The 23303-nt window shown below is 41.6% G+C and overlaps 1 protein-coding gene across 1 annotated transcript; it reads right to left on the reverse strand.

Annotated features, from left to right (window-relative positions):
* Positions 1-521: 521 nt before the first annotated feature.
* DAPL1 (death associated protein like 1) lies at positions 522-21680 on the reverse strand. The gene is made up of 4 exons (XM_025854652.2): positions 21609-21680; positions 12454-12541; positions 9413-9473; positions 522-773 (listed from the first exon to the last, which is right to left on the reverse strand). The coding sequence occupies exons 1-4, from the start codon at positions 21664-21666 to the stop codon at positions 657-659; spliced, it is 324 nt and encodes a 107-aa protein (XP_025710437.1). The 5' UTR covers positions 21667-21680; the 3' UTR covers positions 522-656.
* Positions 21681-23303: the final 1623 nt, after the last annotated feature.

The raw sequence follows: 23303 nt of genomic DNA on the forward strand, positions 1-23303 counted from the left end.
CTCGAGCATGAACTTTGTGGGAGGCCCTGAGCCAAACTGTTGCTGAAACTATAATTCTACCTTTCATCCTCGATTGCTTTAAAGAAGAGATTATGTTTGTAACAAATTTAAGCTTTTCATTTTCCCTCACCAAATTTTCAAAACAAACTTACGTATTTATGTGGGGAGCCGGAAATGACCTTTCACCTCAAGTAAAAGCTGGAGCGTCTGAGGACAAACATACCAAGAAGAATCACTCCTCACGTTTGCATAGAGTATTGACCTTTGCACAGCTCAGAGTATTCCTCTCCCACCTCTGTCCTTCCGAAAGAACTCACTGTGGGTGGAACAGCTCAGGGTCAGCATCAAGGAGAGGGCTTATCCTGGGAGGTGGAGTGGAATACTCAAGTCTTTTGGATTCTTCCACACAATCCACTTCTTCCACAGGATTACCTATGTAAATATCAGTGGGATCCTGACCTGGACCAAAATGAGGCCCAGGAAGGCACTGGATTTATAAATTTGGATGCTTTATTATCTAAAGTCAAAAGAGAAGATACAAAAGCTGTTTTATTTACCAAGCAAGTACACTGGGCCTATGGAAAATTTTGGTCCTTTTCGCTAAGCTGTCTGATGTTTGCGGCAGTTGGCCAGATGGCTGTGTTTTACATTCCAGCTTAACATTTTCGAGGCTGCTGAATAATGTAGATCCTTTTCAGCGGAGTGACCTTCTCCAGGGCAGGTCTGGGTTTTTGATGTGCCAGGTGCATTACTGCTGGAAATTTATGGCTGAGCTAAAGGTGAGAAGGAAAGAAAAAATAAGCGTATTGGATCTTTTTGGTCATGCAGTATTAGAGTAGCAGAAAGCAACACAGTTGGTCAGGAGAACTTCACAGTTCTGGTTACTTCTTTCATATGTCTTTTTCCCATACCATCTCCAACTCTGGACTCACACGGGTATGCATTCATCCAGGTTTCTCTCATTAGCTTGCTTCCGATTTTGAAAACCATAAACTATATCATACACAAGATAATATGCAGAATATACATATGCATTTATATGTACAATTTGAAGGGACATTTTTAAAGGTAGAAATGCTTAATTATATCTCATCAGTCTTCCAAGATTAACTAAAGTATTCTGGTGCATATATGGATCACTATATTCTAAGGAGGCTGTAGGGGACACCAGAGAAGAGCCCACAGGGGAGGAACACCTCCATTTTCAAAAGATCAGAAATAAAGAACCTCTGAAAGATGTTGGGGAGAGTTAGGGTCAGTTAGTATGTTGAAGCGTGTGAAGTGGCTGTTTTTGTAGGTAAACAATGGACCAATATTGGCAATTTCATATGGTTCAGTCTCAACAGCCTGGTAAAAAGAAAGCTGAGGAGTGATTAGTAGCTTCAGGTAACAGGAGATCTTATTAGTCACCCCATGGAAGGTATCTGTGAGGAAAATGGCGCAAGTGTCTTTCAATGAACACAGACTGAGATTTTGACAATAAGAGGAATTTCATATAGAATCGAGAGATCTTATGGAATTTACACTAAGGACAGCTTCAGATGGAAAAGATGTTCAATGCTGTAAGCAATTCAGATGTAGTATTCCTAGGAGAAGAATTTGGACCCCGTGACCTTTTGGGTCCATTCCAGTTCTTGGTTTCTAAGCCGATCGATACAAATACCAAAGGACACCTATCTTAGCCAGCAAGGAAGGGATGCCTCAGCTCATGAGGAATTTAACTTATCATTGTAGAACTTAGATGCCCTTGCCCTGACACTCAAGTTAAATAAAGGGGGAGATAAACTGCACATGACCCCAAGCACCACATTGTTCATGATTTGTTTGGGCTCTTCTAAGCCAGGGAAAACATATGTGCCTTATATCCCTTCTCAAATACCCCTGAGCTCCGGGCACACAGCCTTCCTTCTCATGTGAAACTTGACTCCAGAAAGTCCTTTCTTCTTGGTCTTAAACAATTAAACACACTAGGAGAGTATACACTGAAGTTTTAACAATGGTTATCTCTGAGGGATTATGGGCAATTCCCCGTCTTCTTCTTTACTTTGCCTGTCAGTATTTTTCTAAAAATTTTCTTTTACAATGAGCAGGCAGAAGTAATATCACAATGAAACCCAAGGATGGTCTCTGCTGGTGTTCTAGGAGGAATGGAGAAACACAATTGAGGGATTGGTCATAAATGTTGCTTTAGAATCTAAAAAAAGAGGCAGTGACTTTTTTTTTTTTTTTTTTTTTGGTCACATCAATTATCATTGGGCCACAGGACATTTTAGAGTGTGGTAAGGGCAGAGTGTTATGTTTTTCTTTTAACATTAGAACCAAAAGGAAACTTAAGAGGCCACTAACTTCAATAGTTTTCTTCCAGACTGGTGTCTTTAGTGTCAACTAGAACAGATGGATTCTTTCAAGTTGGCTCTAAACCACATACAAGAGATTACAGGTGGGAGGGATGCCTGCCCGTTTACTTCAAGTCAAGCACAAGGTGAAGGGAGTGAGAAAGGAAGCAACAAGTAATTTGGACATAACAGAATGTGGGCAAGTAGCTGAGGTGAGACGGGGCAAGATGACAAGTCGTCACTGAGGAGACCAAGCCACAGAGTGGCCGTGAGAGTGACCACGGTGAGGGTGGGAAAGGAGGGGCAGAGGCACCGACTCATGACCTGACCATCTCTAGGCATATCTCCGCCCTTTAGAGGCTATAATTTTTTTTTTAATCTCTTAAAAAATTGTGGTAAAATCCACAGGACAAAATTTACCATTTCAACCTTTTTTAAGCGTACAGTTTGGTGGCATTAAATGCATTTACACTGTTTTGCACCATCCCTACCATTCATCTCCTGAACTTCTTCAGCACATCAAACTGAAGCTCTGTGCCCTTTAAACAATAACGCCTCACTCCCGCTCCCACCTTCCAGCCTCTGGCAACCACATTCTACCTTCTATCTCTATGAATGCTGACTACTCCAGGTATCGCATGTAAGTGGACTCCAGTGGGATTTGTCCTTATGTGTCTGGCTTCTTTCATTTAGCATCATGTCTTCAAGGCTTACCCATGTTGTAATATGTGTCAGAATTCCCTTCCTTGTGAAGGCTGACTAATACCCCACTGCCTGTGTATACACTGCATTTTGTTATCCGTTCATATGGATGATATGATGATGGACATTTGGGTTGCTTCCACCTTTTGACTATTGTGAATAATGCTGCTATAAACACTGGTATACACCCAAAAGTAGAATTGCTGGATCATAGAATTCTATGTTTAATTTTTTAAGGAACTGCTATAAATTTTTTTAATTTTATTTATTTATTTGACAGAGAGAGACACAACGAGAGAGGGAACAAGAGTGGGAGAGGGAGAAGCAGGCTTCCCGCGGAGCAGGGAGCCCGATGTGGGGCTCGATCCCAGGACCCTGGGATCATGACCTGAGCCGAAGGCAGACGCTTAACGACTGAGCCACCCAGGCGCCCTGCTATATTGTTTTTTATAGTGGCTGTACCATTTTACGTTCCCACCAGTAATGCACAAGGGTTAGGGGCTACATTTTTACTAAGGCATTTAACAGAGGTCCTAAAAGTTCTGCTCAACTGCTTTTCAGGAGGGGACTGTTGGAGATCAGAAGGAATGGGAGGCTGTCTGTAGGGCCTGTTGGCCATCTGTGAACTGAACTCGGAAAGTTTAAGGGGGAAAAAAATCAACACGAGTGAGAAGGAAGTAGAAATAATTCTGGCAAAGATAACAGCCTTAGGGAAACTGCCCATAATTATTAAATTACAAATGTACAGGTTTTAGGGAGCCCGTAGCAGGACTGTCCAGCAACTCTTGAATATATAAGAGAATCAAGTCCTTGTTCTCATATGCTCTAATCCCTCAATGGGGAACACCTGAATGTAGAAGGACTTGGGGGTTGTTGGTGGAGAGTCTATAAAGAGTCTTCCATCAGAATTGAAACTGTCAGTAGGGGCTCCTGAGTGGCTCAGTCGTTAAGCGTCTGCCTTTGGCTCAGGTCATGAACCCAGGGTCCTGGGATCGAACCCCGCATCGGGCTCCCTGCTCCACGGGAAGCCTGCTTCTCCCTCTCCCACTCCCCCTGCTTGTGTTCCCTCTCTCACTGTGTTTCTCTCTGTCAAATAAATAAATAAAATCTTAAAAAAAAGAAACTATCAGTAAAATGGTCAACCTCGAAATGCCCTAATTCTTTGCTATAGATTTTGTATCAGTGGTGATAAGAAGATTGTATTTTCAAGCTGGAACCAGAAATAAGTAGGAATAGCTTTCCAGAGTACAACCTCCAACGAAGCTTCAGGCTGGCATCTGAGCTTTGGTGAAGCTTTGGATTTCTCATCATTAGTCTTTATAAAATGACAGGGTTTGTAAAAAAGAAAGGTGTTTCTTGTCTGATTCATTAGGATAAGAGAATCTCAGGTAACCCCATAAGAGAAAGAATTCAAGGCCAGTGTGTGTATAAGGATTTCTGTCTTGCTGTGACTCCATCACATAAGGGGCAACATACTGAACTTGAAAAGCAGATCAATAGAAACTGCCACGTGGAGAATCTACCTTCATCTTGGGTAGCTGTGACCTCAGAACCTATAGTTTTCGTTTCAGAGAAAAAAGCAAAAGAAGTATAATAAAACTTGTTATGATTGGAGCTGGGAAAGAAACTCTAGACGCAAGGAAATCAGTGGCAGGTTTTGGTTTAGAGCCCGAAGTGAGGTAGTATTCGCAGACTGGGAGCTCTTCCATTCATCTTTCCAGGGTGTTAACTTCCAACTTGAATGTTGGCACTTAGATTTCCACACCCCGTTAAGCAAAATGCTTAAAACAAAACATTCAGCTCGAGTCCATGAAATTCAAGGATACTCCTACGGTGATGTTCTTCTACAGAACAAGAGAAACCTTTTTAGATTTGCAGATGCCTTTGAGAGTTTCCGCTCCCTCAGGATCCCATTTCCCATACATCTCACTAACTCTGCAGTGATGACACATTTGGCAACTTGAAAAGTGCCCCAACTTTAACTAGGCTTCAACAGCCCACCCCCTCCACACCATAACCCAACCTTGTCACTAATGCTTCAACTGGATACTCTCATGTTCAGAGTGGCTTCACAATTATTGCCAAATTTAACTTCCATAACTGTCTAAAGAATTATATTTGGCAGTATCATCCTCTCTCACTCCCTGCCTTTAAAAAAAAAAAAAAAGATTAAATGAACAACCATAAATCTCAGAGGAGCTACGTGACTTCTAAAAGGTCAAACAGCCTTGAAGGAGTTGGTGGAACTTGGTCTGAGACCAGTTCTCCCAGATTTTCAGCCGAGGGAATTTTGGGGTTACATAAACCTTTTTCTGCAGGAATACCAGGTTATATGGCCTGTCACCAGGCAACATGATTTCTCTCATTAAGCAGGGCTGGGAGAGACAGGAAGGGCTGACTGGAGAGGTAAGGAGGGAAGGAAAAAGGTAGAGGGAGAGAGTTCTGTGTGCAGGGAGGAGTTGGGGGAAATAGTGGGAAAGGAAAATTTCAGGCTGCTTCCCACTTAGATTCATACAATTACAAGCTTTGGGAGATTGTTTTTCAATCTCCCAAATCTCAAACCCTAGGTTGATTTTAAAGTAGGGTATCCAGGGGCGCCTGTGTGGCTCGGTCGGTTAAGCTGCTATCTTCGGCTCAGGTCACGATCCCGGGGTCCTAGGATTGAGTCCCGCATCGGGCTCCCTGCTCAGCGGGGAGCCTGCTTTTCCCTCTGCCTGCAGTTCCTTCTGCTTGTGCTCTCTCTCTCTCTGACAAATAAATAAAATCTTTTACAAAAAAATAAAGTAGGGTATCCAGAGAGGAGTAACATATGGATAGAAATCTCTTGCCATGTTTAAGTGGTTGATGAGATCCTATGAATAGGACTGTCCTCTTACTGCCTTAGACTTTTTTTTTTTTAGAGAGAGACAGAGAGTGCACACATATGCGTGGGGCTGGGGGCAGAGGGGGAGGGAGAGAGAGAATCCCAAGCAGGCTCCATGCTCAGCGTGGAGGTGATACAGGTCTCGATCTCACAACCCTGAGACCATGACCTGAGCTGAAATCAAGAGTTGGACACTTAACTCACTGAGCCACCCAGGCGCCCCACTGCCTTAGACTCTTAAGTTCTTACTTTGGTATGAGAATTAACATGGGTTCTTGGAACCAGACATAATTCTAGCTGAGGGCATGTATGAATGTTACTAAATGCAGAGGATATAAACCTCATTTCTTTTTTTTTTTTTTTAAGATTTTATTTATTTATTTGACAGAGAGACACAGGGAGAGAGGGAACACAAGCAGGGGAAGTGGGAGAGGGAGAAGCAGGCTTCCTGCCGAGCAGGGAGCCCGATGCGGGACTTGAGCCGAAGTCAGACGCTTAACGACTGAGCCACCCAGGCACCCCAAACCTCATTTCTGCTACTGTATTTCTTCTGGCCAGTTGTATATTTTTAGGTCTTCATGACGATATATATTGTGGGGGCAATGGTTATGCTGGTGAAAATCCATCAGCAGATATCTCTATTTACATTTCTCTAGCTTTTATATATCTTAATTTTTTTGTATGAGGCAATATAGTTTATGCATTTTTTCACTTAAAAAATTATGGTATAATTTATCTACAGCAAAACATACCCTTTTTATGGTACAGTTCCATGAGTTTTCACAAGTACATACAGTTTGTGACCAAAATCAAAAGACAGAACCCTCAACCCCCCCAAATTCCCCCCTGTCCCTTTGTGGTTAACCCCTCCTCTCACCCCCAGCTCCTGACAACCGCTGATCTCAACAGATCTATTTTTTTAAAGGCATTGGTCTTTCCACCCCAAGTTGACTTTTACTATAAAATCTTAGAGGCTCCTGGGTGGCTCAGTGGGTTAAGCGTCCGACTCTTGATTTCAGGGTTGAGAGATCAAGCCCTAGTTTAGCGCGGGATCTGCTTAAGATTCTCTCTCTCTCCTTCTGTACCTCCCTCCTTCCCTCTCACACTGTGCGCTCTCTCTCTCTTAAAAAAAAAATCTTATTATGCTTCAGGTTGAACTATGAATTCAGGGACGATTTTTCTTAGTGGTAAGAAGACACATGGATTCCCACCAATTACCATATTCAAGATAGTCATACATGGTGATCTTGGGACTTGATTTTGTTGTTGGCCTCTTATCCTTTGCTTCGGATTTTGAGTGTTGTCCTATAGGATACCCACCTGGGAATAGAAGCTAACACTCATGAGAGCTAATTGTACCTGGCTCTGCCAAGTACTCTGCATATATTATATAACTTCGTTTTATTCTCACATTTTTGTGAAGTGGATACTATTAGCCACATTCCCATTTACAGATGAGGAAACAGAAGCATAGAAAAGGGAAGAAATCTCAGTGACAGAGCCAGCAGGAGACACAACTGATGTCTGATATCAGCCCTGTTCTAACCAGTAAACTATGCACTCTTAGCCACAGTCCTACTACAGTACACTTTGAACTAAGTGTTAAAGTTGTTTGTTTTTTTATACAGGTAGAGTGGCTGTTAAAAGTATTTGTAACAACACACCATCTCAATGTTTTCTTGTAGTTTAAAATACAACTTGTTGTTATTGTTTTTGGTTTTTCTTTTAATCTGTGGAATAAGGAAGTGATATTTTTAGCTGAATGGAAAAGAACTCCTCTATGTCAAGACATAAGCATATATGTCTATAAAAAACAGTGTAGACTCTGGCACGGTAACTGATGTATAGCATAATCAACCTCTACTGACCACTTTCTTTAAACATTTTATTTTGGGTTAACATATATCCTAGAGGAATGTGTCTAATCCCTCCAGTTCCATTTACAACTGTGCACAGTCTGTGGCCCCCGCAGAAGCGGCATTTGGTGGGCAGGTGCGAGAGGACGTGGGATGCAGAAGCTGGCAGGCTGTGTTGCTCTGGCACATTCATCCCAGCCCTTCTTCTAAAGCCAGGAAGGCAAAGAGTTGTTTATGACCTCAGCTCAAATCTATTTGTGGGAGAACCAAGCCCCCCACACTAGAAGGCTTTGTAGTTATAGCCTATAATCAAGATCTTGCCTTGTACTGGGGCACCTGGCTGGCTCAGTCAATAAGGCATGCGACTCTTGATTTTGAGGTGGTGAGTTTCAGCGGCATGTTGCACATGGAGATGACTTAAAAAAAAAAAAAAAGATTTGTCTAGTACCATCTGCCTGGTTACATCCCATGGACTTAGGACACGCCTGCTTATTTCACTGCTACTAAGTAGAGTGCAAACAGGTTACTCTGTGCCAGGCACTGTTCTAAGAGCTTCATATGTACAAACTCACTCATTCCACACAGCAACCCTGAAAGTCTTCCGTATCTCCATTTTTTTTTTTCAAAGTAGGCTCCATGCTGGACATGCAGCCCGATACAGGGCTTGAACTCATGACCCTGAGATCAAGACCCTGAGATCAAAACCTGAGCTGAGATCAAGAGTCAGACACTTAACCGACTGAGCCACCCAGGCGCCCTTCCTTATCTCCATTTTACAAATAACTTACCTAAGGCACAATAGAAGTAATTTGCTCAAGGTCCTACCAATAGTAAGTGGAGAAGCCGCTACCACATGGAGGCCCCTAGAGGTCTAGCTGCTCAGTTTCTGCTCCCATCTTTTCCAGACCCCTGATTTTGGCAGTGACAGCTAGTCTTCCTTCTGTAAATTACGCACAGTCCTGTCCCTTCAATTAACGTGAGAGCAGCAGAAAGAGTGGTTATTTGTTGCTTTCAATGCAAATTATCTGCCCCCTAGAAATAGAATAAGGACCCTCACTTAGTTTACCTACAAAATTTAAAAACAAACTAGTAAATCCAAAACCAAACCACTGTCGATCTGGTAAGAGTTTTCTGAGTTTCCGGAGCTACTCAGAAGAAATACAAGATATAGAAATAAACTCAGCCAGTGCCTAGTGCTCCTCCAGCCCTAACCCGTGCAACCCTCCACCCCCCAACCTTCACCTCAAATCAAATATTGCCTTGTGGGTACGCAGTGGTGGGGAGGAAGGCCCCACACTGCTGAATTCCCGATACATAGGCTGCTTTTTTCTAAGAAACATGCCAGTGTTTCTGAGGAATATTTGGGATGGCAAAGTACAACTCTGCCAGTTTGGTGTCAGGATTCTTACCTTGTTTTCTATCTTATTTTTGAAATGATTTATTGAATAGACACTAGGAATCTGGGAGAAACAGCTCTTCTCACCAAAACTTCTTTGTGTTCCTTGGACTGAGGGCAGAGTCTTTCACAAGATGGCAAATCTCTCAGTTGGGTAAAAGCTCAGTGCTCAGTGCTCGTTCACCCATGCAGCCTGACGCGTTGCATAAATACTGACTCGGAGCTTCCCGTGAGGGGCCTCACCCACACCCCCACTCACCTTCTCCAGTGTGTCATTCAGAGCATCCATCGCCTGCAGTTTGGCAACACTTGCAATGGTACTGTAAAAATGAAACAAAATTTCATATTGGCAACACTTGCAATGGTACTGTAAGATGGGGCACCTGGGTGGCTCAGTCGTTAAGCGTCTGCCTTCGGCTCAGGTCATGATTCCAGGGTCCTGGGATCGAGCCCCGCATCGGGCTCCCTGCTCGGCGGGAAGCCTGCTTCTCCCTCTCCCAATCCCCCTGCTTGTGTGCCCTCTCTTGCTCTCTCTGTCAAATAAATAAATAAAATCTTAAAAAAAAAAGATGAAACCAAATTTCATATAGGACCGGAAAACTTTCCTACTAGGGAGGCTAAATGATTGATAGGACGGACTATCTACTTGGCCTTTAAGCTTTTACTCTGCTTGGCAGTATCCAGAAGAAAAAAAAATTCTGCTTCTGTGTGCCCATGTGCTACAAAAATCTTTGTAGGCCAAATTATTATTACTGGTGTATTTTTATTTCATCTTTTCATTGGAGTATATAGCTTGGTGACTCTTCATAACTAGTCAAATCAGCTGCCCCCAAGGATAACCACTACCCTGACCTAGAGCCCTGCAGATTAGTTTTGACTGTTTCTGTACTTCATAAAATGAATCACAAAGCATGGACTCTTTTGTGTTTGGCTTCTTTTTCTCAGGCCAATGTATTTTGTAGGAGAGCATCAATCAGGGCTGAGCCTGCTTGTACAATTTCTTGATGGAAACTTTGCTCTTGGCATTTTTTTTTTCTGGATGGTTGGCGTTGGCGAGTGGAAGTTATTAGGAAATGGACATAGACTGATGATACTTAGAAATTTATTTCCTCTGATACATTTTGCAAAAGCCATTCTCCAAGATGTCAGGAGGGATGTTTGTCCATGAAAATGAGGCCCTCATATCTCCTGCACGCAATTCCTCAAGCAGAGGAATGTCAACAGCTGAGGTGAATTGAGGGTGGAGCAAATGAAGTTTCAGCTTCAGGGCCCTCCCCCTGCACCAGCTCCTTCCTAGTCAGGCCGGTGCCGAACCCTTTCATATCTGTAATGTTTTACTATTTTTCTTTAAAGTGGCCCCCATGGGGCGCCTGGGTGGCTCAGTTGTTAAGCGTCTGCCTTTGGCTCAGGTCATGATCCCAGGGTCCTGGAATCAAGCCCCACATCAGGCTCCTTGCTCAGCGGGAAGCCTGCTTCTCCCTCTCCCACTCCCCTTGCTTGTTTTCCTGCTCTTGCTATCTCTCTCTCTCTGTCAAGTAAATAAAATCTTAAAAAAAAAATGTGGCCCCCAAATCCTACACACATCAGGCCCCAAAAACCTGTAATTGTTGCTGGTGAATAGGGCAAGAGAGAGAGGGAGTTATTTCTTGCTGTTTATGTTCCTCAGTGGTCCCATTCTCATTTGTTTTAAGATTTTATCTATTTATTTGAGAGAGAGAGAGCGTGAGAGGGGAGAGGGTCAGAGGGAGAAGCAGACTCCCCGCTGAGCAGGGAGCCCGATGTGGGACTCAAATCTTGGGACTCCAGTATCATGACCTGAGCGGAAGGCAGTCACTTAACCAATGGAGCCACCCAGGCCCCCCCTTCTCATTTTTTAATAACTATTAGAAAACAATTGAGTTTTTAAAAAGGGTTCCAATCTCCACTTTATTACTCTCTGGTCAACTCTTCCTACAGTGCTCGGCTGATGTCAGAATTCATAGTTAAGTAAGTCCCCGTTTCCTGAGGTGCAGAGCAATGACTGCCCTGTCCACTGGCTGCCAACTGGATGTCATTTCCAAGCCAAGACTTTTTAGTTCCCAAGCCCCTGGCCCAGGCATGTTAACCAGGGTCACCATAAACAGGGCTTAGGCTTGGTTAGGTTTTAGTAACAGCATCAAACCAGCCTGCAATTCAACAACAGTCTGGTGTCATTTCAAGTGCTTTCTCTATTCTAAGAACTGTCCTAGAGGTTGGGTCAGAAGATAAATGATATGTGACCCCCGCCATTGAGGATTTACAGCCTTAGCTTTCATTATGTGACAGTTATTTTCTGATATCAGAAGAAACAAAAACATACTGGTAATGGGGCAAATGAGCATTTCATTTTAAAGTGGAACAAATCCTCAGAAAATTCCCTTCCCAGAAACTGGGAAGAAACGTTTAAAAGAGATTTTGATATAATTTCATGTGAAAGAGCCAGAGAAATTCCATAGTCTATTTCCTTCTGCATTCCGTTTCTGAGACTACTATTATACATCTTAAGGATGCATCCCTGAACGTCCTCTAATTGACTCCGTTTGAATCTCTCTTCAACTCATCTGTGGAAATGGTCTCTGAAGCGCCCCCATTACGTCCTTGGAGGAGCCAGTTTTGCACGTTTCTTTCTTTTCGAACACAGTCATTTTCCTTAACCACAGTCCACTGGTTGGGCCATTTGTGCACCTGCCCAGCCCACAGTTCTCTGCTGAGCGCGGGGAATGGTGTCTTTTGTCAAGGTTACAGCGGAAGGAGCGGGGAGAAACCAACTTCAGTGTCTCTGTGCCCTCTGGCTATGCCAAATATAGTGGCCATTATTTTCTAAATAATTGAGTGATGGATTTAAAATAACGCCCCCCCCAAAATATTTATTTTTAATTCAGAAGATTTGTGATAGCAGAAAGCATATTATGAAAACAGGGCCAGCCTAGGGACATTAAAAGCTAATGTGATAATAGGATCAAGGAATATGAGTCCGGTTTGGATGCACTCAGGATTGTGCTTTTTAAGTACAAGGCAGCTGGGCTGGCTGCAGAGAAGAGGAGGATGTGAGTAGTGAGGGGGCCCAGAGAGAGTCTTCTAGAAGGTAGCCACCTTTCACCTGAATGTGCCTTTCATCTTTAGCCCCTGTCACCACTCCTCAGCTGGCTGCCTCTAACCCTGCTCAGCAAAGGCCTAGGGAGCCTTGGTTTGTCCTAAAATGCAGGGAGGCCTCTGACTTCCAGAAGCAGTCACTCAAAAGTCCTTGAGGTGATGAAGACGAAGAAATTAGGTATTCCTTACCTTGTTTTCTCTAATCCTGTTTTTTTGGTATGTCTCTCCAGGACGCCAATTTCTTGTTTTTTGGAAATGCGCATTCCTCCAGCCTTTACTATAAACAAGTAAGCATCAACACAGGAGTCGTGGTTAGAATAAAAGGAGTAGGTTTGCTTTTGTTATTCAAGGTCTGAATTTAGATTTGAAAAGAATTTTAGAACTTACTTTTTGAAGACCTAAACTTTTATCTAAAACAACACAATAAAACGTTACCTTGAACTGAATAGAAGAAAAAAATATTGTCTCATGCAGACAAGGTGGGAAAGCGGAGAAAGGCTGAGGTCTGCTTGTTTATGTTCAGAGAGCAGGAACTGAGGCTAAAAAAAGCAGCAGAGGTTTACACCTTTGGTTTGGGAGGAGAATAGCAACATACTCCCTTAGGCATTTCACTGAAAAACATTTTTTCTTGTTATCAAACCAATTATGCTCTTTATGATAGCAACAGACAATCACAATGTGACCCTCTTGTTTTCCCACAAGATTAAAGTTTGTGCAAGGCTTGCATTTTTTTTTTTTTCTTTTCAACTAAAGCATTCAAAAGCAGATTCCAAGAGATGAGCCAAAAGTCAGGGCATGCGGTGGTAACAAGCATTTAATTCAAGAGCGATGCCTCTGATCCCACCAGAACCCCACCTTCCATCCCAGACCCCAAACCTCTGGACGTTGGCCAAGCTCAGATGTTCTAATGAGTAATTAAACTACATTAATAATCCTGCCATTCAGGAGATCAATTAGTGTTAATTAGGCTACAGATGACCTAACAGCTATTCAAGTGTTTAACAGTGTCAGATGAAATCAACTTTTGAAAAGGAACAACCCATTTCAGATTGCAAGTCAAAGCAAATACTTCTTTCTGTTCCCAGGAAATCTGCACATCTAAAATCTGACAAGGTCAAATGAGAAAAAGCTAAATGGACATTGATTTGTTTGAACCTGTTAATTCTTTTTATGGAAATGTCAGATTGGCAAATTCTAAAACTAGCTCCAATAAAATGAAAAGTAAGGAAAACCTATTCTATTTCTTGATGCGCTTAGGAATTTGACTTTATCATTGTTCTTTAAAAATTATTACGTAGTTTGTTGATTTTGTGAAACATGCATAAGGCACATAATTCAAAAAAGCATGAAAGGGTCTGCAGTCTCCCTCCCACCATCATTTCCAGCCCCTAGTTCATCTCCCTAGATACTGCTAATGTTAGATGTGTCCTATGTGTTCGTCCACAGATATTCTACATATTACTCTTGTTTAAATGACAGCGTAAGATACACATTGTTCTACATCTTGTTTGTTTATATTTTTCATTCAATCATAAATTTTGGAGTAAATTCCCTATCTATCTATAAATGGAGAAATGGGTTGTTCTTTTTCACATCTGCTTTAAAATTTCATTATGTGAATGTTCTGTATTTATTAACCAATTCCCAAATGTTGGACATTTCAGATGTTTCTAATTCATTGATGTCACAGACAGTGCTGCAACAAATATCCTTTTATATGCATAATTTTGCACAAGTGCAAGTATACCCGTGGGATAAATTCCTACAAGTGATCTTGTTAGTTCTTAAGGGTATGCGCATTTGGAATTTTGTTACATCTTGCCAAACTGTCTTTCCCAGAGGCTGTACCAGTTACAACCTCACGAATAATGATGACAGTGATTGTTTTCCCCTACTTTTGGCAACAATGGCAGCTGGAAAATGTTTGGTTTTCTTGACCAGTAAGTTAAAAAAGAAAGATAACTTGTTTTAATTTGCATATCTTCTATTTTACTAAAGGTTGAGCTTGTTTCTGTGTTTTATTTTTTTTTAAAGATTTTATTTATTTATTTGACAGAGAGAGAGACAGTGGGAGAGGGAACACAAGCAGGGGGAGTGGGAGTGGGAGAGGGAGAAGCAGGCTTCAGGCCGAGCAGGGAGCCTGATGCGGGGCTGGATCCCAGGAGCCTGGGACCATGACCTGAGCCGAAGGCAGATGCTTAACAACTGACCCACCCAGGCGCCCCTGTTTCTGTGTTTTAGAAGCCATTTCTATTTTGTTTTTATGAACTGCTCAATTTCTTTTGTCCATTTTTTTCTATTTGACTTCTACTCTGTTCTATTAATCTCTCTGTCCATTTACATGCCCTTGCAACTCTATTTTAATGAATGTAGCAGTATGTACATATATATGTATATATGTTTATTAAAGAACAGTTGACACACAATGTAGCATTACATTTCAATGTTTGATAGAGAGTCCTTTTTTGCTGTTTCCTTTGCAGAATTTTACTAGCAGAATATTCTAACTTATTTTTCCATATGAACATTAAAATTGGTTTGTCAATTCTTTCACAAAAAGTCCTGCTGGTATTTTTTTAATGGCCTTGCTTTAAATTTATAGGTTTTTATTTAAAGGGAAAATTTGTATGTTTATATTCCTGGTTACTCTCTATTCAAGAACATGGTATGCTTTTCCATTGCTTACATCTTCTTTTGGGTCCCTCAGTAACTAGTTCGCATAAATCTTACACATTTATTGTTAGGTTTATTCCTTAAGCATTTTATCTTGCTTGTTGCTGTTGCTGTTATAAATGGGGTCAATTCTTCAATTCTAACTCTGACAGATTGTTGTTCTTATATCATTGATTTTATAACCAGACCTTATTGAGTTCTTATTGTTTGTAATAGTTTTTTTGTTGATTCGTTTAGGTTTTTCAGGTAAAAAAATTATATAACCTTTAAAAAATAATAGTACTACTTCCTGTAGAATAATGTTAAATAGTTGTGATCGTTGACATGTTCATTATACTAATTTTTAAGAGATGGCTTTTAGTATTTTCCCATTAAGTATGATGTGTACTTAGATGGATACACACATACAGATACATATGCAAATATTATATATATTTATATATTTTTTCATATTAAGGAAATGTTCTTCTATTACTATTTCACTGGTCTTCAAAATTACAAATGCCTTTTTAGCATTCATAGATATGATCCATGCTTTTTGTCCTTCGTGTGGTTACTTGTATTAACAGATACTAATCTATAAAGATAGATTAATGGATATCTTACTATCAAACCATTCTTGCATTCAAGGAATAAACTCCACTTGGTCATTTTGAATCACCCAGTTGCTTTTTCATTGACTATAAAAGCTTCTCATTAGAATTTTGTATTATTAGATGCAGTCTAGGAAAAGAATGCTATTTTTACACATGGTCTGCTTTAAATTCATGCACACACAGAGAGAGACACACATTATATGAGAAAAAGGCATACAAAGTAATCAGCAACAGAAATCAAATGATGAGAAAACATCTTCTGAACAGCCATGGAATATAGATGTGAAATAAACCAAGGGACGGCATTCCCAGGAAGACTGAGGAGGGTGTGCCTCTGTGTGAGGGGGTTGGTGTTCACAGCACTGCTGTTTCTCTCGCGCTGAGACGAGCCAAACAGGAGGTCTAGAGCTTGGGCCTTCAGTACTCCTCCCAACTGTGTTTTTCTTTCTCCTTGTGACAAGTGCTTTTGAAATACGGAGTTCTGTAATTATTTTCTTATTAATATTCCTTGTGTTTTCCTTGATGCTATTGTTCCTACATATTTTCTTCTACCTGGACTGATTATTATCACCAACTATAGAAGCAAACTTGTTAATAGTTAAAATAAGCAGTAGTTAAAAATGAGATGCCTTTGGAATGTTGAGTTCTATGCTACTGATTTGCAAAGACCTTGACAACCTAGAGAAGAAGTCAAGAGGAGAGGGACCAGTGTGAGGAAGGAAGCCATGTCACAGGAGGAACAAGGGAGCCTGGAAAGATCACTTCTGAAGAAGATAGCCTCAAGAGAGTGTAGGTGCCATCTTCAAAGATCTGAGGGGCTATCATGTGGAGGAGGAATGATTTTCTAGTGAGGAAATTTTTTTTTTTTAAGTAGGCTCCAGGTGTGGGGCCCAACGTGGGGCTCAAACTCCCCACCCTGAGATCAAGACCTGAGCTGAGATCAAGAGTCAAATGCTTAACTGACTGAGCCACCCAGGTGCCCCTCCTGGTGAGGAAATTTTATGTAGGGTCAGATAGCTCTACCCCTACTGAGCTCTGGGACCTTGAGCAGGTTACTTAAACCTCTCTAAGACTCAGTTTCTGCATCCTTCAATAATACTAATTGTTGAGGTTGCTCTTGACAATAGAGGTGACACAAGCACCTGGTTCACAGTAATTGTTATTACTCGTATTTATTTGATGTTGTTCCAGAGGAGAGACTGAAGCCAAAGAATGAATGTTCCAGAAAGGCAGAGCCTGGCTACTAGCCTGGCTAGATTGTATTATTCAAAGGGAAGTAGGTTGCCTAGTACAAGAGTACGTCCCTTGGCTCTCTGTTAAAGAAAAGGAGTCCACCTGCCATGAACATCTCAGAAGGCTTTGGGGGAATTTGCCGGAAGTTGAACTAGGTGATCTTTATTCTTAAGTCTTTTCCTCCAAAATAAAATCACTTTCCTCCCTTTGGAAAGAATATAAGGCACTTAACAGAAAAGTAAATGCCAAAAGAAATTTAAGAATGCATTCTTAGGAATGTTCTTAAGAACAATAAAACAGAGACATTTGAAGGGAAATTAAAAGTCCTCCTAGAAGATTCCTACTTTCATCCAGGAGTCTTTGAATCCTCTCTGTGATGGGGCTCTGTGCTCTAAGTCAGTGATTTAGGAAGCATAAGTAAACCACACACACCTTGGATTTCCAGAGCACAGTTCTTGTATCAAACTTGTTCTGGTGGGTAATTTGCTTGGTCAGCCATGTACAGTAGAAAGACACAGAGGAGAATATCCCCATACTCTACATGGATGATGCTAAGATATAGATTAAGGCTCTCACTACTTGGTGTGACTGGACTAGATGGAACCAGTTTGTGGGAGGGTCATCTTCAAAGCTTTGCTGGGAACACCAGTCACACTTGTCTCCCAGAATCGAGATAAACCATTGTAAATAAATATTTACAGTCCAACACAATCAGATACTTGCCCATGTTCGATAGACCAGATAGGTCCGACTCATGAGAACTCTTCAAAGTTTCACTGTATCTAACTTAGTTTACTTAAAGTTGTAATAATTTACACAATTCCATGTTTGGGACTATATTGCCTTTTGAACTTCTGTAGAAGGACCAGTCGGAATTGGGCAAGGTAAAATATGAACTGATTTAACATTTTAACAGTTCTTTGAGTACAAATACATAAGGATAAGACTTTAAGCAAAATGGGGGCGCCTGGGTGGCTCAGTCGTTAAGCATCTGCCTTCGGCTCAGGTCATGATCTCAGGGTCCTGGGATCGAGCCCCGCATCGGGCTCCCTGCTTACTGGGAAGCCCGCTTCTCCCTCTCCCTCTGCCCTTGCTTGTGTTCCCTCTCATGCTGTCTCTCTCTCTCTGTCAAATAAATAAATAAAAAATCTTAAAAAAAAAGACTTTAAGCAAAATGAACTAGAGATAAAAAATGTAAAAGAGAGAGATGCCCTTCTGGATAGTTTCATTAGAAAATCTAAATTTATGTGGGGAAAATGAACCTTTGCTTTCCTATCTCTGAGTAAGCATTATACTCTTGTGGCTGCTTTTGTAGTGTATAACTTTGCAAAAATAGGCCCTTGAGTTAAGGATGCTATATGATAATTTTCCAGTTAAGATTTTCCAGACAACAATTTTTGATAGAGGATAGTCAAGATAAACACACATATGCCCGCAAAGTAAGCTTTTTTCCTTCACTAATCAGTGGAAAATGGAGGGGAAAAGCTGAATAACACAAAGGTTTGTGCACACTCTGCCTTGTGACTGAGCTGTTATATTTGAAGATTTTAACTAAAAGGTTAGATGTTCGCAAAACATTCACTTTGCACTTATAGTCAGTTTGTCAGCCCATTTTAAGATGTCAATCAAGACCCAAAAGGAAAGTCAGGAAAAGGTGGTGAAGTAAAGAGAGAGGGCTCTAGAGCAGGAGAGCTTTGGCATGGGGCCCACTTTATTTTCAGATCTCAGCCCCATGGCCCCCACTGGCGGTGTGGCTTTGGGCAAGTCCCTCAACCTTGCTGACTTTTAGTTTGCTCTTCTGTGAAACAAGGATGATGGCGCATCGCTGTCTACAGGGCTGCTGCCGTGTCTAGGAAAGCAGCTGGTCTTGCCGTCATCCAAACCCTTGTCCCCGTGATATGTGGGGGAGTGGGTCTCACAACCTCTCCTCGAGCCTCACAGATCAACCCCCATACATTGACTTGAGCAGACTGGAGTTGAGAGAAGGAAGCCTTCGGTGTTTGTTCTATTTCAAATGATCCTGGCCCTTAGGTAGCTATGGTTTCCCTCTCCTTTTCTGTATTTGATTCATACTTGGGCATGTCTCCAAACTTCCCTCTCTCATTAGCGAGGCAGAAAACTGATTCTCTGGGGGTTCCACGGTGACCCCTCTGATGGCTCTGATTCATTTGACTTAAACCCAATTACAACCTGCAAGAAATACAGAAAAACTCAGGAACTCCTGCCCTTTCTAGTTCCTCATGTACTTGGCTTCCTCCTATCACCTTCCACTCACACATTGGCCGTTCATATAATGGGGTTCTTCTAAAACTGAGAGCGAGGCAAATCAAAAAAGCAGAAAATCCAAAGCTAAGCTGACTAGCGCCTTGACCACCTCATGTTTAATATAGTCTTTTTCCCAGCACAAATTATAACCAGGGCTAACCAAATTGAGATGTATACTATATAAACATACATGAAAGAAACATGGCTAAGCACTCCACACGTAGGTGGGACGGAGTTATAGCTGGTTGGTTTCTGAGAGGTTTCATTTTTAACTATGATGAGGCAGGCACATGTATCTGGTCCATTTCCTTCCATTCCTTTCTGTTCCGACTGCCGCGGCCGGGCCTCATGCAGCCCTCGAACATCAGGACAAGAAATGGACAAGAAAACTTGTCTTGCGATCGATCATCTTGCGATCGATCAGGGAGAATCATTCCTTCTGCCAGCCATGTGTTTCACTAGACCTCCATTTTAAGGGGACTAACATTCATGCGCCAGGTGCTTTACATGGGGTTTCTCCTTTAATTGTCTTAACAACCATATAATATCGATGCTATTTATTAGCCGCTGCTTTAAAGATGAGGATTCTGAGGCCAGAGGTGTGGAATGAAGGCAGAGGTTAAGCCAAGGCTCTGCCCGATTCCAAATGCGGTGTCAGAACCTTCCCGCCATATCACACCTGCTGCCCACTTTCAGGGATCTCTATATTGCTTATAAAAATCAGTGAAGAATTTAGTGGTGTTTTGGCAATGAATTATTTTTGTTCCATAAATAAAATTTTGTACCATAGCAAACTAGTTCAGACTTAAAATATGTAGCAAGACAAGCTGAAGGATGAGGTTTCTTTGTTCCCTTGCTCTCAGTGGGGAGGCAAAAGTCTGCCTTCATCTCCATTCTAATTATCCCAAACCTCTTATCTGTAGTGTCACAGTTCATAATAATTAATTGTCACGCCAGAGGCATTATGACATGCTTGATGGAGTCATGGTGTGCTATGTACACAGAGTAATTAGCAATCATTAGTGGTGGGACAGAAAGTTCCTGGTGGTTTCATTCAAACTTTCATTTGGTTAAGTTTATCTCTGTGTTCTTTGTGCATAAATGTAATTTAGCAAATCAGGTTTTAGCTTACCCATTTCATGAAAGATTCGGGTAGAAGTGGTGGGAAGACAATGTGTTTTTTTTCTCTCTATTATGAATGTCTCTTCTGATAATTTGCATGTATATTTCCTGACCATTAGTTAGCATCATTAAATTTTAAAATTTATTTTATTTTATTTATTAATTTTTTAGAGAGGTGGGGAAGGGCAGAGGGAGAGAGAATCCCAAGCACACTCCACACCCAGTGCACAGCCTGATGTGGGGTTGGATCTCACAACCCTGAGATCATGACCTAAGCCGAAATCAGGAATGTGACCTCAAATGACTGAGCCACCAGGTGCCCCCAGCATCATTGACCTTAGATATAGATAATGTTAACTATTGCTAAATCCAATTTTAAGTATAAAATGTCAGGAGTCTGCCACAAGAAACCAGGGCATGGTGCCCAGAACTTGAAGCTCAGAATTAGTAGTAAAATTCGGATTCTTTTCAGGTGGGCAGCCCACCAGAAAGTCATCGAACCTCTGTGTCAGTTTTTGAAGCTTTCTGAAGGGTATAGCTGCCACCATCCTCTGTAGCAAAGATGACTGAAATAAGCTCGGCTTAGAGGTGCCAAAGCATTATGCCAATAAATAAATTTTGTCAATGGAGAAAGGCAAGGACAAAGTGGTTGAGATTTTGAGATGTTTCTTAAGGAAAAAAAGAAGGAAGGCAGTTGAAAGAACATAAAACTGACTAAAAATAGTCCTGCACGCCTCAGCCAATCTATATGAACATATGGTTAAATACAATAAAACTAATTTCCGTATTTCAGAGAGCATAAGTTAAAAAAAAAAAAAGAGTGAGAGAAAACTGTGGATACTTTGCAAAACACCTTGATTGCTACCTTTCCCAGTCAGCCCCCTCCAGGGCTTGGGTCCGTATTAAAAAGTGCCTGTTTGTTTGATGACAAGGCAAACTACATTCTGGATTAACCTCGCCCAACCCCAAAGCCTGAGAAGAAAGAGAAAAATAAAATTGTCCTCTGTGCGGAAGTGGGTTTGCCTGGGTCCAAAGTCAGAGGGTGCACAGTCAGCTTGGGGTGACTGGGTCTTCGAGCTGGCACGTCTTGGGAAGAAGGTTGCCATGGCAGTAAATCTTCTTCCTGTGGGGTGTTGCTGCTCACCTACAGCCTGGGAGGGAAGGTCCAACCTTAGCTATCCCTTTTCACAAGCTCTGAATCCCTTACACCTTCATCTGTAATGAGGCTTTAATTCAACTGGGGCTTGACAAATCCTCAGGGGGTTTATTCACAAGCCCAGAGAGTTCTAAGACATAGGAGGCCATCAGGCGGTGGGAAGTTAAAGCAACAGGGGACGTTGAGAACCCCGGCTCCGCTGGGGTGCCCCCGTAGCAGGCATTGATGGAAAGAAGAGCAGTGGCTGCAGGGAGACCAGGGCGCTCTGCAGGATGGCAGAGGGCAGATGGGTAGCCTACCTGCAGGAGGATGCCCCCCTTTCAGCGGGGAGAGCAGGACTTGCACTTCATTTGCCATAGCGCGTGCCAGCGCCGGTGCCAAGGCCAGGACGATGCTCTGGAGGCTGAGTACCAGCACCTGCTGCCCCGGTGCAGCCTGGCTTTATATGCTCAGGGGGTGGGGCCCCCTAAGGGCATTGCTGAGCAGCAACAGGGCTTGTCACCGAGCTTTCTGGGAACCCACCTCTCCTTGGCAAGCTTTCTCTCAGAAGAAAACTTTCTTCTTGGTCCCTTTATCTCAGAAAGCAAGGTAGACAGCTGAGGGACACTCCTATTTTCTTTTGCCAGAGGAAGCAGAGAGGATGAAGTTCAGTGGAATCCTTTTTCTTCTTAACTATTCATCCATCAAGTACATATGGGGCGCCTACAATGTGACAGGCACCACAAGGAGGTCAAGATTTTTGTTTCAAGACATCTGTAGTCTTGCTCAAGAGACAACTAGAAAACAAAGCACGATGTCTTTGCCCCAGCCTTTGGAACTGTAAGCATTCATACTAAGAAAAGAATCAGGGACGTGCACAGAGACTTCTGTTCAAGGATGGCAATCATGCATTTCTCTTTCTTTTCTCTATTTTTTAGGATTGATTGGTATCAATATCAACATCCCATAATAGAGAGGGATAGTTAAGATATAGCCATGGGAATACTATGCACACATTACATATTATATTCTCAGATAATATTTAATGATGTGGAAACTTTCATGATCAGATGGTGAAAAAGTAGGCTAGAAGCCAATGGATGCCAATTTTGTTAAAAACAAAAGTCCAAATTTAAGCTTTATTATATCTCCAGTGCTGATCAAAGTTGAGCATATGGCAGTTACTAAGAAATATTTCTTTGTTCTTCAATACAATTAAAAACTTCTGCTCTTCAAAAAAACAAAAACAACCCCCCCCCCAAAACAAAACCTTCTGCTCTTCAGAAAGTATTGTTAAGGAAATGAAGACCAGCCACAAACTGAGGGGAAAAATAAAAAAATGTCTAGAACACATTTCTGGTAAAGTACTGGCATCTAGAATACATAAAGAAACAACTCAGTAATGAGAAAACAAACAACCCAATTAAAAAAAAAATGGGCAAAAGATTAAAACAAAAACTTCACAAAGTAGAGATATTGACAACAAATAAGCATATAAAAAGATGTTCAATATCATTAATCATTAGGAAAATGCAAATTAAAACCATAATGAAATATACTACATATGTATCAGAATGGCTCAACCAAAAAAAAAAAAAAAGGATAATACAGCATCCTAATGAAGATGTGGGGCAACCGAAACCCTCTCCCATGGCTGGTGGGAATGCAAACTGGTAACTTTGGAAGTTGGTATGACAGTTTTTTGTAAATTTCTTATAATATTAATCACACACTTACTGTATGACTAACAATCCAATTTCTAGGAATTTTCCAAAGAGAAATGAAAACACATGTATGCACAAAAATCTATGTATGAATGTTTTAACAGCTCTGTTCATAATGGACAAAAATTAGAAACAATCCAAGAGTCCATAAGATGTAGAATAGATAGACAGATTGCAGCATATCCATACAATAGAATATTACTCAGCAAGGGGTGCCTGGGTGGCTCAGTTGGTTAAGCATCTGACTCCTGATTTCAGCTCAGGTCATGATCTCGGGGTCATGAGATCGAG

Source organism: Callorhinus ursinus, unplaced genomic scaffold (assembly GCF_003265705.2).
Source record: "Callorhinus ursinus isolate GAN/ISIS: 27379988/994484 unplaced genomic scaffold, GSC_fseal_2.0 scaffold2, whole genome shotgun sequence".
Lineage (NCBI taxonomy): Eukaryota > Metazoa > Chordata > Mammalia > Carnivora > Otariidae > Callorhinus > Callorhinus ursinus.